The sequence below is a fragment of the Suricata suricatta genome, chromosome 17 (genome assembly GCF_006229205.1).
Source record: "Suricata suricatta isolate VVHF042 chromosome 17, meerkat_22Aug2017_6uvM2_HiC, whole genome shotgun sequence".
NCBI classification, from domain to species: Eukaryota; Metazoa; Chordata; class Mammalia; order Carnivora; family Herpestidae; genus Suricata; species Suricata suricatta.
In genome coordinates, this window is record NC_043716.1 from 14,450,634 (window position 1) to 14,466,699 (window position 16,066).

The 16,066-nt window shown below is 46.6% G+C and overlaps 1 protein-coding gene across 4 annotated transcripts in view; it reads right to left on the bottom strand.

The window, feature by feature from the left end:
* Positions 1-5,045: 5,045 nt before the first annotated feature.
* VPS53 (VPS53 subunit of GARP complex) overlaps positions 5,046-16,066 on the bottom strand; it is a 131,850-nt gene continuing 120,829 nt past the window's right edge. For all 4 annotated transcript variants that reach the window (XM_029927568.1, XM_029927566.1, XM_029927567.1 and 1 more), the window contains 3 exons: positions 7,746-7,883; positions 5,914-6,018; positions 5,046-5,427 (listed from right to left, as the gene is read on the bottom strand). In XM_029927568.1, coding sequence (XP_029783428.1) covers positions 5,257-5,427; positions 5,914-6,018; positions 7,746-7,883 — 414 coding nt within the window. In that variant the 3' untranslated portion in view covers positions 5,046-5,256. The remainder of the gene's footprint in view (positions 5,428-5,913; positions 6,019-7,745; positions 7,884-16,066) is intronic.

A 16,066-nucleotide genomic window follows, 5' to 3' on the forward strand; every position in this document is an offset into this window, starting at 1 on the left:
CAACCCCACTAGGAGGGAGGAGGCTCTTTTCTGTATGTAGGTTTATCCCAGAATGCTCTGGAAATAGCAGCTGTTAGGGCAAGGAGAACAGAGGGTTTGGAGAGTCTAAAAACTCTTGAATAAGTTGGATATCACAAGCATGACCTAAAAAGGTAAAGACTTGGGGCGCCTAGGTGGCTGAGTCAGGTGAGCATCCGACTTTGGCTTCAGGTCATGATTTCATGGTTTGTGAGTTCAAGCTCAGTGTTGGGCTCTGCACTGACAGCTTAGGGCCTGGGAGCTTGTACTGAATTCTGTGTCTCCATCTCCCTCTGCCCCTCCCCTGCTCATACTCTGTCTCTCTATCTCTCAAAAATAAATGTTAAAAAAATTTTTTTTTACTTAAAAAGGCAAAGACTAGCTATTCCAATGCTCACCCCCCAATGCAGCCCCCACGGTATGTTGTCACTTGGGCATTTTGTTCAAGTCAGTCCAGGGACAGAACAAAAGAACAAGCCCTGTGGCCACCCACCATCCAGCGAGGCCGGAGCTGGGGGTTCAGGCCTGGAAAGCGATGATGCACATTAACTTTGTTTTTCACGCTGCCTGATGGCTGACAGAGCGAGTGCACACAAACTGGTCTCCTGTGACCTGCATGGCCCTATTAATTATAATCTCCTTTTACAGATACAGAAAACTAAGCTTCGGAGGGCCAAAGATGCATCCAATGTCAAAGTGCCAGACTAGACCTGGAGACCAGGTCTTCCTGTAGAAATGTCTAGTCTCAGGCTGCTTTTGTTTCAGATGGACATGATCTTCCCGTCCTGCTGCCCCCCAGTTCCTGGTTATGGCGGCGAGAAGGATGGGAGCCGGGCAGGTTGCGCCGCCTCTCACTGCTCTCTAAGGAAAAGTCTCTTTCCTCAGCAGATTGATCTCTGGGTATCCTAGCGAAGTGGGGAGGTGGTGAAAATAAAGGATGGGAATGAGGGAAAATAAAGGCTCTCCAAGCCAACCTAATGGAAGTGCTGTAACAGATTTTCCACAGCCGACAGAAACACCAGACTTCCCCAAAAGTTCACTGCAAAGTGCCCACCCAGTTATTATGGAAACGGGACTAACTTCCTGTGTACAGGACAGAAATCATCTGCAGTCACATGGAAAAGCAGGCTATGACTGGAACAGTACGGTGGAGAAGGGAAAGTCAACAGGATAGAAATTCAGAGCACAAGAAGGGCTCCGGATCGGAAGCAGCGTGCGCTCGGCGCACTTAGGGAGGCGTCCAGCACAGCTGGACGTGCCCGGCCCTTGCTCAGGAACAAGTGTGGTTTCAGACACTGCTTCCTTCGGCTGTCAGGGAAGGGGCCCATCTCCACCGGGGAGAAGGGGAGACGCTGTGGAGGGCCCAAGGTTCACGGGCTTCCTAATTCTTTCCTATCGTCTGTTCTGTTTTCTGTCAGCAGGAAGGAAATACACCCTAGCAAATGACATCCAGTGATGTTTTAATTAACTGGGTACTTTATGCTCCAATATGCACTGAGAAATCACTTCCAGATGGGGGAAATGAAAGATATTTACACAAAAAAGCAGTCCCTTTATTTTAAGGAAATTGATATCTCCCAAAGGTATAGAACTTTGAGGGTCTGGGAGGCTATCAATTTTGATAAATACAAGGAGGAGACTGGAGATGGGAATTTACGATATAAAATGGATGGTGGCTTTTCATGTGTCCATGTCTCCAAGGCTATTGTTTAAATGGCCTGATGCAGTGCTAATGATTTTATTTTTAGAAATCTGACTTGGAGTAGAGAAGTGTGAAACACTTGCTCTCCCCATCAGCCAGCTCATTATTCTGGAGACTTCTCCTCCTAGGGAGAGGAATTACATTTTCAGCTGTGACCTTCTGGCATTTTCCCTAGCATTCCGTAAACAGGGAGCTGGGTTTCCTTGTCCAACAGCAATTCAGGACGGGCTGGCAGAATGCCCTGCGTCAGGCAGCAGCTCCAGGCCTGCTTGCCCTGTCCGCCCGTAACTGTCACCCTGCTCTCGGTCCCGTTTGATCTGCACCCAAGAGCCATCCTCGGCATGAGAAAGGAGGCATCTTTTTCGGGGAGCAAAGTCCTAAGTACTAGCTCTTGATTCTTTAAAGAGAGGGAGGAGTGGTGACAGTTTTACTTTCAGAACCGAACCTGGAGATCCAAACACTGTCGGTCCACTGTGGTTCTTGTCACACAGTTATGACCCAGACACAAGTTTCTCCGCCTGGCGACCCCTAAGCTGGCTATCAGGAAGTCTGTCCATAAAAAGAGTGCATCTTTATCAATTATAAATTACCAATAGTTATTTTAACCACATAAAGTGGCTTCAAGGTGTTTTTTTTTTAACTTTTTAAAAAATTTATTTTGAGAGAGAGAGAGAGAGAGAGTTACCGAGTATGAGTGGGGGAGGAGTAGAGACAGAAGGAGACACAGAATCGGAAGCAGGCTCCAAGGCTCTGAGCTGTCAGCAGAGCCCGACACAGGGCTCGAACTCACAAACCGTGAGATCATGACCTGAGCTGAAGTCAGATGCTCAACCGACTGAGCCACTCAGGTGCCTTGAGTTATTTTTTTAAGGGTTTAGATAAAATGGGAGGGAGGAGTGGGCACAATATCTAATTTCGTTGAGTTACACGGTTCTCATTTACTGTTTTTATTAATGAGTGCTCCTTTATATATGTTATTTAGAAGTGACAGTCATAGATCACATTTCTCTCTGGGGCCAAGCTGTCAAGACGGCAAGAATCTTAGTTGGTAGGGGACAGTACAATACTGGAACGGTCCCTGTCATCAACACAAGCTTCAAATTAAAGCTGCTGGATATTAGCAAACAATCTTCCCCATGCTGGTACCAGCTCAACGGCAGAGTAACTACACTAGCTTACATATTTATGAAAACGTGCTCCAGGAACATTTGGATGAAGCAAATGTCACTCTGTCACAATGGTTTCTAACAAGGGTGGTAAACGTCCCAATCACCCGCATGCCCAGACCCCACCCCAGACTTCCGACTCAGAATCTCCAGGCAACAATGTTTGTAAAAAGGGCCCTAAGTGATTCTGATGCGTTTACCCCCCCCCCCCGCCCCAGTAACACGCCGCCTTTACAAGGTGCATACGTGGCACTCAGACCCCATCACTGAGACATTGAACATAACTCCTACTGACATCTGTGGGCTCCTTGGGGATCACTGACGATGTAATAAATCAAGAGAGCAACTTCCCTGGCTGTGACCACTAACTGGGGGAAAACAGCGGCTTGACATCTCAATGCGTTACGGAGACAGTCCAGAAAACGATTCCTCAGGAATGAGCCAGAGAGGAGTGCGGGTCTATAAACGCTGAGAGTGACAAGAGCCAGGTGCAAGTGTCCAGCGGCTTCCCTGGCTCCCCAGGTTGACGACAGATGGCTGAAGTGCCTGCGCTGTTTGGAGATGGGCCCCTTGGCCCTTCTTTCAAGGGCAGGAGGAGAATGCTCACCTCCACCAGTGTGCGCCAAGGGGCGGCTGTCTGGGCAAAGTCAAGTCCGGGCCGAGTGCGGCCTGTGCTCGCCCCCGGCCCCTCCGTACCTTTCTTAGTCAGCAATCTTTCCCTAAGAGAGCTCAGCCAAAGGCCACACCTCTTACTTTCTTCTCAGTGTCATCCAGGTTGAGATGCTCGGCACCCACAAGTCACACTGACTAGCAGGAAGAGACTGGCAGCGGGCGAAGAGGTGGCACAAGCTGGGCCGACGGGCTGGGAGAAGGCTGATGGAGGGGAAGGGGTGCCGCGCAGCACGGTTGTGTTGGAAAACAAGAAGGGGTAAAATCATCAGTTCCTGGTCTGATTTTTCAAACCTTAGTTTCCTCCTTTATGGCTGTCACAAGTTTTATGGATTTTCAGGAAACTTCCTCTCTCCTGAAAACTCACCTTTGAGTGCTATTTGATATCCCAATTTCATCCTGAGGGCCTGTTATGTGCATTCTCTGTAAAGAGCTCCCCCTTCCTCCTAAGTCTCTCCCCACCGGGCCAACAGAGTTCAGAATTCCCCAAGGACGCCGGCACTGACAGCGGCTGCCCCGAGGCCATGGTCATGGTTAACCCAGGCTTGGTTTCCAGTGAACCAGGCAAATCGGGGCAGCCCCTGACACTCGGCCCGTTCTCGTGCTGCAGGCCAACGTGCGGACTGAGCGGCTCCGGGGAGCAGCTCTCTCCTGCAAAGCCGAGCTGAGAGCCATGGGACAGGCCGGCAGGCTGGGGGGCGGCCTGTGTTCTGGGCTGGAGCAGGCTCTGAGCAGGTGTTTCAGTCGACATTCTGCTCCTAAGGCATGTTCTGGCACCTCACATCACATCTGTTGTTTCAGATCATTCTGGAAAGTGATGTGGGTTTGAAAAGAAATGGCCAGGAAGGGGATGAGAGGGTCCAGGCCTCCCGTGCTGTCCCACAGCTTCCTCTGAGGAGAAAACCTAGGACAAGTTTTCTAGGAAAACTTCCTAGTTTCTCTTCACAGAAGGCAATCCCTCCCCTACAAGTCAGGGCTAGAGTGGGAATTAAGAAACGGAGAAAAGAACCTGCCGACGGCATGCGGTGAACATGCCAAGCAGAACCCTCTCTCCAGGGCGGACACAGGTGCACCCCCACAGCCTGGCAAGGGGCCCTGTGGCACAAGGGGCACTTGCTTCCGAGGCCTGGCACATATAGGCTTCCTGGGTGAGACGCACGGAGGGAATTTCTCCTGCGACACATACAGAGAGGGGACTGCAGATTACGGAGATGACCTGGCCTCGTCATGACAGTACGTACCAGGAGGTGGGTCCAGAAGGAGGAGCGAGCCTGTTTCCACCACCTGCTTAAGGCGAGGCTAATGTCCTGCAGCAGTGATGTGCCGCCGCCTTAGCTCCGGCCCGGGCGCCAGGCCGCCCAACAAGGCAGCGCAGCTCTCAGGGTGCGGCTGCAAAGCCAGGACGAGCAGCCCAGAAACACAAGTGAACCGCAGGGCCCTTGCGCCTACTGCTGCCTGTGCTCTAGGAATCAGAGACCGACTCAGAAGCCTTCTTATCACCCTGCCCTTGCTTGGCTTTTTGATTAGGACGAGAATTAAGACAGGTCATGGGGAAGAGACATCAACAACACAAATGTCCCAGGAGATCTCAGGATTGCTGCTCTGCGAGGCAGGCAGGGGGAGCGCAGGAGGGGTGGGGGGCTTCCGGGCAGCTGGGTGCTGAGGGGCACTGGCCAGGGGGAAAAGGGCCCCACGCACATCCTACAGTCTCTTTTTAATCAGTTTCTCTAGTTTGCGGATGCGTGAAGATTCCTGCTCCGGGGTGGGGGCCAGCAGGGACAGGGAGCCCGAGCCCTCCGGGCCTGAAGGCGGCGTGGGGAGCCTCTGGCGCAGGAGCTCCAGCATGCTGCTCTGCTCGCTCCTCTTCAGCCCCTGAGGGTGGGAGAGAAAAGAGGGTCATCAGGACCTCTGCCCTGGGAAGTCCCTGCGGGGAAGCGCGGCCCGACTAAGCCTACAGTGTAATTGCCGGAGGCTGAGGATGAACCCTTTCTTCAGGGGAGCAGCCAGCTGGCCATGGGCAGTAGCCTGGGAGAAAAGCAGGGGGAAGAAAAACGGGTGAAAGGACAGGAGAGAAAGAAGGGGTGGAGAAAGAAGGGACAGAGTGGGGATACTCCTCTCCAGGCCACTCCGGCCCTGGCCTCTGCTGAGCAGTGGTTCTCCGTGAGGGCTCGGAGGGACCAGCAGGATCAGGAAGCTACTTTGTCTGGGGTCCTTCTCCTCAGAAGACATCTTAGATCTGGCTTGCAGCATGGGGCCAGGCAGAAAGCTCCCCACGACCTGCATCCCACCCCCAGTTAGGAACCACACCGAGTGGGAGAAGGATATGCAAGGGTGGACAAAACCAGACAGCGAGCTAACCTTCATGTCCAGTATCTTCTGGAAGGTCTCTGTGTTGCAGTCCGTAAGGAGTTTGATATAGTTGTCAACAAACACCACCAGCGGCTCGTGAGGGGCCATCACGACCTGGGGGTGGGAGGCGAGCGTGGGCCTGCAGGAAGGCCCACGGCTGGAGGCAGGGGTCATTCTTCCTTACTTGCAAGCTGACCACAAAATGGATTCCGCAAGGTTTCCCTGAGCGGCAGCAGGCCTAAACTCGGCAGTGTCTCGATGGCCTATTTCATCTCAACATTCAGTTACAGCAATGTTGCTTAAACTCACGAAAGCATAAATATCACCTGGATTGCTTTTTAAGTACAGGTTTCTAGGAGCCTCCCCTGAAGATCTGAACTCAGGAAGGCCTGGGGTGGGGTCCTCCCACGTGGCTTTTATTTTATTTTGTTTTTTATATGTTTGCTTGTTTTTGAGAGAGACAGAGTGCAAGCAGGGGAGGGGCAGAGAAAGATGGAAACACAGAATTCGAAGCAGCCTCCAGGCTCTGAGCTGTCAACACAGAGCCTGATGCGGGGTTTGAACTCATCAACTGTGAGATCATGACCTGAGCCGAAGTCGGACGCTTAACCGACTGGGCCACCCAGGCGCCCCCCATGTTTTTAAAATATTGGGACCATCTGTGAAACGCTGTGCTGGGGAGAGCCTCCTGTTCTCAGCTGGGGGTTCGTAATACCTGATCCTATCATCCCAATGCATCTTCATCCCTGAGGAATAGCTCAGAAAACCCACGGATCTAAGTGGATTTCCCAAGGACGAAAATCCCAAGGTTGCCTTTCAAGACTTAAAATCTGAACTTCATTTAACTACATTCACTTAAACCGTCCATTAATCTATAAACTGAAGGGAACTCATGGCACCACAATCCTCAGGTTCATTCCGGTTTGGTTTTGGAGTGCAGGAGCTCCTGAGGATGGCGTCAGGGATGGCAGGCAGGAATTCACTCAGAGGCTCCCTGCAGATCGCTCCCCTCCGGAGGCGGCCAGCTGGGGGGGCCGACCAGGCTGCTGGCCGTTTCCTCCCACCTGGGCTCAAGGTGCACGCAGGACTCTCACCTGGTCCTGCTGTCGGGACCACACATGGCTGCTTTTTACTCCCGCCATCGTTCGAGTGAGCCGTTCTGTCTGGGAGACAGGGCTGACGAGCCTGCAGGCCCTGCACTTTTAGGAACATTTCATGACAGTTCCATTTGTTCTGCAGGCTTCTCCCCTCCCCCCAGCAGCCCCCCCCTTCTCAACGAGTGCAGGTGACAATCAGATGCAGGTGCTCAAGGCTTCAGACGTTCTCCACATCATCCCCCCACAGATAATAGTCTATAAAATGGGGCTTAAAGCCCCTGTTCAAGGCTATTTGCTGATGTGATTCAGTCACAACCACATCTGTTTGGAGTTCCTGGAAAGTTGCAGGGTCTAGAAAGCTAAAGTGGTTTAAGTGGGAAAGGGAGAAATTGATAGCTGGGCTAAATTCCTGCTGAGAAGGAAAGAGATCCCCGACTTAGACACTGACTCACAGCAACAACCCCACCTAATTTCCAACCTTGGCCAATTCCTACCACGAGAGAATCCCATTACAACAAAACATTCATTTGTCAGAAAGAATTACTGATCCCAAGTGACTGTCCACTGGCTTCCAACCATCTCTGATGAGGCCCAAACCTGGTCCAGCCAAAGAACGTGGACGATCCTTCGGGACTGACGGGGACAGCCCTAATCTGTATTTTCAAAACCAGTACAGTCCTCGGAATGAGCCGTCAGATAACCAGCCCCTTTTACTGGAAACGCTGAGGAAGACACAGGACCCACCTTGAGAATCATTTCTGCCCGGGTCATGCCTTTCACAACAATTTTAGTGTAACTGGCAGGTGCTTTCCTCACCACCTGTGAGCCAATGGAGGGCAGATCGAGCAGGACCATCTTCAAGGAATGGGTGTCTAGCAGCAGCTGTGGGAACGAAACGGAATATTACTCCTGCTTCACGGGACACAGCGCTTGGCATAACCTATGCTGACGAATAACATTTTCCTGGGGCGTCTGGGTGGCTCAGTCAATTAAGTGCATAACTTTGGCTCAGGTCATGATTTCACAGTTTGTGGGTTTGAGCCCCACGTCGAGCTCTGTGCTGACAGAGTCTGCTTCAGATTCTGTGTCTCCCTCTCTCTCTGCCCCTTCCCCCTTGTGTTCTGTCTCTGTTTCTCTCCCAAAAAAACCAAAAACAAACATTTTCCTTATTTCTCCATTTTCAATGGAATTTGGAAAATAAACAGAAACATAAAAGGAAAATCATTTGTTACATACAATTCCTATTACCCAAGAAAAAACAAGACAACACAGTTAAATGTTGGTAAGAGAGTAGATCTTAAATATTCTCACCACAAAAAAGAAATGGTAATTATGTGACGGGATGGAGGTGTTAACTAATGCTGCGGTGGTAATCGTTTTGCAATATATTAATGTATCAAACTAATACACTGTGTATCCTTTATACTTATGCAGTGTTATGTGTCTATTAAATCTCAATAAAGCTAGAAAAAACATGGCATAATTTCTGCCAGTCTATGTCTGAGTATTAAAAGCTAAAGTAGGGGTGCCTAGGTAGCTCAGTTATTGAGTTTGCCTCGAGTCATGATCTCACGGTTCATGAGTTTGAGCCCCATGTCAGGGTCCACACTGACAGCTCAGAGCCTGGAGCCTGCATCAGATTCTGTGTCTTCCCCTCTCTCTGTCCCACCTCCACTTATGCTCTCTCTCTCTCTCAGAAATAATAAATGAATAAATGTTACTAAAAAAACTAAATTAGAATCATACTATATACAGAGTTTTATAATCTGGTTTTCCCAGTTAATATTCCCAGTTTTTTGTATTTATTTTTCCATCTTGGCAGTCTTTTTTTTTTTTTTAATGTTTTATTTATTTTTGATACAGAGAGAGACACAGCATGAGAGGCAGAGGGGCAGAGAGAGAAGGAGACACAGAACCGGAAGCAAGTTCCAGGCTCTGAGCTAGCTGTCAGCACAGAGCCTGATGGGGGCTTGAACTCATGAACATGAGATCTGACCTGAGCTGAAGCCGGACGCGTAACCGACTGAGCCACCCAGGCGCCCCTCCATCTTGGCAGTCTTAAAAAAAATCATGATTAAAAATAATATTTATTTTGAGAGAGAGCACACACAGGTACTTGTGAGCAGGGGAAGGGCAGAGGGAGGGAGAAGGAGAGGGACAGAGAGAGGGAGAGAGACAGGAAGAGAGAGAGAGAGAGAGAGAGAGAGAATCCCAAGCAGGCTAATCACTGTCAGAGCAGAGCCAGACATGAGGCTCAATCTCATAAACCATGAAATCATGACCTGAGCCAAAATCCAGAGTCAGAAGCTTAACTGACTGAACCACCCAGGTGCCCCCAAATCATTATTTTTTAAAATGGCTATACATACTCTATGATGCGTGTATGGAATTTAAAATATTTAACCATTACCCTATAATCTGTTTCTAGATTTTTATTATTATAAACAATGAATGCTGTTTATTAATTCTAGGTCAATCAAAGGCATTTCCTTAGGAGAGTCTTTGGAACAGATCAAAGGACATTTTAAGGTTCTTGATACATATCTAGAACTGCTTTTCAAATGGAATGTGTACCGCTTTATGTATCTGCCAGGAGTGCGGGCTACACCCTCATTAGCACTGAAAATTGTCAGAAACATCTTGCTTATTCAACAGGCAAAAAATGGTGACTCGATATTGCTGTATTGTTTTTTGTTTAAGTAAGTTCTACACTCAACACAGGGCTTGAACTCATGACCTTGAGATCAAGAGTTGCATGCTCAACCGACTGAGCCAGCCAGGCACCAGGTATTGCTGTATTTTTAATTTCTTTGGATGTTAGTGAGGCTGTAGGAGATGAAACCACATTTAAACCAGTATCCTGGTAACAATCTGCCTTTTCCTTCCTTCCGTTCTCTGGCATGACAATTACTTAGAAGGATGTTAACTTTCCTGATTGCCCAGGAAGGATGCTAGGCATGTTTCATCTCATTTAATCTTTAGAAGACCCTGCGCCACAGGTATTTACTGTTCTCACTTTATAGGTGACAAAACTCAGTTTCAGGCTGAAGGCATCTCACAGGACGGACAGGGGTTAGATGGTAAGGTAAACAGGAAGCTGCATTTCCGCTTCCCGCTGCCCCAGAAGTGCTGGTTTAGGGTTCCAAAGGTTTCCTGCCGACGCCGCCCGTACTGCTGCCCGCTGCAGCTGCTGACAACCAGGTGCCCGGGAAATGGCTGAAGTGCAGAAGGGCTGTGAACTCTCACCTGTTCCGACAGTTTAGAATAGAGCCACACACCCACCAAAACAGCCCGCGGTCACCACTACTACCACTCTGTCCGCTGTCACCACAACTACCACTCTGATGGTCCAGTTTACATTCGGGGCAAGGCTGACTACACCCGCCACGGCCTGCTCCTATCAGAAAGCCTTTCATTGGGGCACCTGGGTGGCTCAGTTGGTAAGCATCCGACTTTGGCTCGGGTCATGATCTCACGGTTAGTGGGTTCGAGCCCCGTGTTGGGCTCTGGGCTGACAGCTAGCTCAGAGCCTGGAGCCTGCTTCCGGTTCTGTGTCTCCTCTCTCTGCCCCTCCCCCTCTCATGCTCTGTCTCTCTCTGTATCAAAAATAAATAAATAAAAAAGAAGAAAACATAGATTATTTTTAGTAGGTATAGGTAGAGAAAAATGTGAAACACAGGAAAGACTAGAAAAGTCTATTTCCGGGGCACCTGGGTGGCTCAGTTGGTTAAGCCTCTGACTTATCATGATCTTGCAGGTTCGTGGGTTCAAACCCTGCATCATATTCTGTGCAGACAGCTCAAAGCCTGGAGCCTGCTTCAGATTTTGTATCTCCCTCTCTCTCTCTACACCTCCTCTACTCACGCTTTGTCTCTCTGTCTCTCAAAAATGCCTAAACGTTAAAACAAATTAAAAAGGGGCTTTGGATGGCTCAGACGGTTAAGCGTCTGACTTCAGCCCTGGTCATGATCTCATAGTTAGTGGGTTCAAGTCCATGTCCGGCTCTGTGCTGACAGTTCAGAGCCTGAAGCCTGCTTCCGATTCTGTGTCTCCCCCTCTATCTGTCCCTCCCTAGCTCGCTCTCTCTCTCTCTCTGACAAAATAAATATGAAATTTAAAAAAAATCATTCCCTTAAAATAAAATGAGGCGATATCAAAGATATATAAGCAGAGGAAAAAGACAAACCAGCAAAGGGTATCTGTGGTACTAGCAAAGGAATACTATTCAGAACACGTGAAGATTCCTACAAATCAACAAGAAAAAGATCAGCAACTCCTATAGCAATAATAACACCAAAAGTGGAACAAAGATTTGAACTGGCAATTCACAAAAGCAGAGACTCAAGTGCCTACACAGCATCTGAAATGATACTTAACCTTATTAGTAATCTGGTAAATGCAAATTAAAACCACAACTGCCTACCATTTCATGATCATCAGCTAGGCAAAAGTAAAAAGGTTGGTAATACCAAGTGTTGGATATGGTGCAATGAAATTCACACTTGTGGTAAGAGTATAAATTAGTTAAAGCACATTGGGGGGAATTCAGTAATATTTTCCTGTGTGCTGATGTGCATAATCTATAACTCAGCCCTCACATTTACATCCTTGAGAGAAATTCTTGCCCATGTGAAAAATGTTCCCTGTATCCACTGTTTGTAAAAGCAAAAGACTAGGAGTGCATTATGTGGCTCAGTTAGGTAAGCATCTGATTCTTGATTTCAGCTCAGGTCATGATCTCATGGTTCATGAGACTGAGCCCCACATCAGGCTCTGCACTGACAGCATGGAGACTGCTTGGGATTCTGTCTGTCTGTTTCTCTGCCTCTCCCCCACTCACACACATATGCTCTCTCTCAAAATAAAGAAATAAACATTAAAAAAAAAAGTAAAAGCAAAAGACTGGAAACAATCTAAATGTCCATCAACAGCAAAATGGACAAATGGTGGCCCATTCGTGCAATGAAACAGGATATGAATGAATGAACTCAAACAACATGTTACCAAGGCAAAAATATCAAGTGGGGAAATGATACATTTAGTACCATTTATATAAAGTTTTAAAATGGAAAACAAAATTATGTATCATTTGAGACTATATAAACACATAGCATACCAAAATGCACATGGGAATGATAAAAATCAAAATCAGAATAAATGGTTACCATTGGACACGGAGGGAGGGGAATGGCAGGGTAGGGTCCACAGGGGGCTTTGCTAGTAACTATAATGATTTACTTTATAAAAAAAAAAAAAAAAGAAGAAACCCTAAAGCAAACGTGGAAGCATGTTAAGATCTGACTGAGCTATATGTTACACTGGTTTTGACCTTAGTTCCTATACTTTTGTTAACTGGGAATGTTACTATTTTATTTTTTTGATCATTCTTTCTCAGTTTTTTGTTTTTCTGGAAGGCTCTTTGACACCTGGTGAGGATTCAGCTTTATCTTCCATGTAGCAAATTTTCAGAGCCTTTTCAAAATCAAAGCCATGTCTTAGCATTATTTGTTGGGAAAAACATGATTATGTTTTATTTTTTATTTTTTTTTATTTTTTTTAATGTTTTTATTTATTTTTGATACAGAGAGAGACAGGGCATGAGAGGGGGAGAAGCAGAGAGAGAAGGAGACACAGAACCGGAAGCAGGCTCCAGGCTCTGAGCTAGCTGTCAGCACAGAGCCTGACGCGGGCTCGAACCCACGAATGTGAGATCTGACCTGAGCCGAAGTCGGAGGCTTAGCTGACGAGCCACCCAGGCGCCCCGCGATTATGTTTTAAATGGATTGGGATACTTCCTACTTTTCCTTCATTTCTTACTTCCCAGAGATACATTATATGCATAAATAATTGTATAGTCTTAAGTGACAGGAAGAGTTTTGAATGAACTTGACATCATTCTCTGGGTCTCCTGTATCTTGAGAGATGACATTTTCAGTCCCCGGCCAGTCACAATAAAATTCTGTTCTCACCAGACAGCTGAACAGATGGAGACCTTGGTCTCAGGTTTCACAAAAAGCAATGAGGTCAGACAAGGCAAGACCCAGTCGGACAGACTTTGCAGCTGTCTGTAAGAAATGCAGGTGAAAGGCCCCATTTATCATGAAAATCTGCTGGTTTCCACCTTCTTTGAAAATAGCTCACAGTTCTTCTTCTTAGGCATGAAGGCTTGGAGTAAGAGGTGGCCATCAGCCAAATTCATTTGAGCCTCCGAAAAGATTTTTGGGCTGGTACACCTCTCGCTGTGGGTGTGCTCCTGGGGTGCAGGGCTGGGCAGCGCACCACGCCTGGGGCAGGTTGTCACCCAGCAGCACAAAGTTTGGAGGGTTCACTTCTCAAGCCTCCTAAAACTCTTGGGGGACATCATGACTATCACTAGTGATGATGAAAACCTTAAGAAGAGAAGATATTTTCTTATCATGTCTTCTAGAGGCTTTAATGTCTTATTTATCACTTTTAGAGCTTTTATCTACTTGGAATTAATTAAAAACATTTTTTAATGCTTTATTTATTTTTGAGACAGAGAGACAGAGCATGAGATGGGGAGGGGCAGAGAGACAGGTAGACACAGAATCTGAAGCAGCTCCAGGCTCCAATACGTCAGCACAGAGCCCGATGCGGGGCTCAAACTTATCATGACCTGAGCTGAAGTCAGAGGTTTAACCAACTGAGACATCCAGGTGCTCCTGGCATTGACTTTTTAAAAACTGAGATACAATTCATATATAATAATCTTCATCCTTTAAAAGTACAATTCGGAGTTTTTAGCTAAGCGTAGTCACCGGGTTGTGTACGCACCCCACTGTGTAGCTCCGCCTCTCATCACCCCACACAGAAACCCTCACCCCTTCACAGTCACAGTCCATCCTCTCCTCCCCTCTAGCCCTCACCAACTATGGACTTGCCTATTTTGGAAATTTCATGTAAAAGGAATCATACAGTATGTGGTCTTTTGTATCTGGCTTTTTTCACTTAGCATGTTTCCAAGGTTTGTCTGTGTTACAGCATGGGCGGCCACTTCGGTCCTGTTTAAGGCTGAATGCTACTCCCTGAGAGACTGCACCGCATTCTGTCCATCCGCTCATCAGCTCATACACATCTGAGTGGTTTCTACTTTTTGGCTGTTATGAATAATGCTGCTATAAACATCTGTGCACAAGTTTTTGTGTGCATGTACTTTTCATACAAGTTTCATGTGAACCGCTGGATCATATGGTAACTCTATGTTCAACTGTTTGAGAAACTGCCAAAGTGCTTCCAAAAACGGCTTTGGCATTTTATATTCTGACCAATAGTGTATGAGCGTTCCAATTTCTCCATGTCCTTGCTAGAACTGGTTTTTTGTGTATGGTCTGTGGTAAAGGTCCAGATTAACTTTTTCCTCCATATGGATATCCAATTACCCAGCACTATTTATCAAGAAGACCATCCCTTCCTAGCTGAATTACAGTGGCATTTTGTCGTAAATCAAGTGTCTATATGTGTGTGGGTCTATTTCGCAACTAGATTCTGTTCTGTTGGCCTAGCTCTGCTGCCAGTACCACCCAGCCCTAATTACTACAGTATTAAAATAAGTCTTGATATCCTGAGATTTAAGTCTTCCAACTCTGTTCTTTTTAAAAATATTATTTTAGCTATTCTTGGTCTTTTGCATTTCTACCTAACTTAAAAAAATTTTTTTAAATGTTTATTTATTTTTGAGAGAGACAGACAGAAGGCAACCGGGAGAGGGTCAGAGAGAGATGAAGACACAGAATCCAAAGCAGGCTCCAGGCTCCGAGCTGTCAGCACAAAGCCCAATGCAGGGCTCGAACCCATGAACCATGTGATCATGACCTGAGCCGAAGTTAGACGCTTAACCAACTTGAGCTACCCAGGAACCCCTCTACCTAACTTTTAGAACCAACTTATCAATTTATACCCACACTCCCACCTACCCCCAACTCAACCCAACCCTTGCTAGGATTTACTGTATCTATAGATTAATTTTGGAAGAACTGACATCTTTCTAAAACAATTTTTAAAAAAAATTAATCTATTTTGACAGAGCGCATGCACATGTATGAATGGGGGAGGGGCAGAGAGAGAGGGAGAGAGGGAATTCTAAGCAGACTCCACGCTGCCATGAGGCTCGATCCCACTGAACTCTCAGATCATGACCTGAGCTGGAATTAAGAGTCAGATGCTCAACTGACTGAACCATCCAGGTGCCCCTCCACTTTTTTTTTTAACGAATGCTTACAAACGCCCTGCCAGTTTTAGGAGATTCACTGAGAACTGTGCCCAAGACTAACCATCCTATTTTCTCATTTTTCCAACTGCCATTATGCATACCTGATTCTCTTTTTCCCTTTCCTTAGTGTTTGGACTTTTAAAAAAATCTAAAACTTGCTTTAAATATTTTTTCCAGATGGTTTTCAATTGTGTGAATTTTTAGAGGTACAGTAGGCATGACTTTGAGTAGATAATGAAAGAAAATGCAAAATGCTTATTGACTCATGATGTGGCTTCATCTTAGCTTGGGCAAACCATGCAGTATTTAATACATAGCAGCAGAATACTTACTATTGAAGCTTGAAAAGATGTGAGTTCTTTGTGTGCAATCTTTCATTTATGCATGTGAGAGGCTTTTCTTTTTCATAATATTTTTACATTGTAGTACTTGTTTTGCTTGTTGGGGGTGTTTGCTTATTTAATATATTCCGTCAAGGACAGAAATTACATGATGGTTTTTTTTCCCCCTAGGAAGTGTGTCTTGGGTTTTTCCCTTATTATTTTCTTTACTTTTTTTTTCCCCTTCTTTTTTTGGTGGTGGGGTGGTTATGTTTAAAGGAAGTTGCTTTTACAACACCAAAGCCTTAATCATCCATTTCCTATATAAAAGGTAGCTACTTTTTGGCATGGACTTCAAGTATATTGTAGTATAGAGGTGGAATTTAAGGAAAGGTACTAAGCAGGCTGTGTTGTAGCTTATGAACAAGTAATAAATTGTATCATTTATCTTGAATGTATCATAGATAAGCTGCTATATAACAATTGCCACTTCAGATAGCTGTGAAATTAGGTGA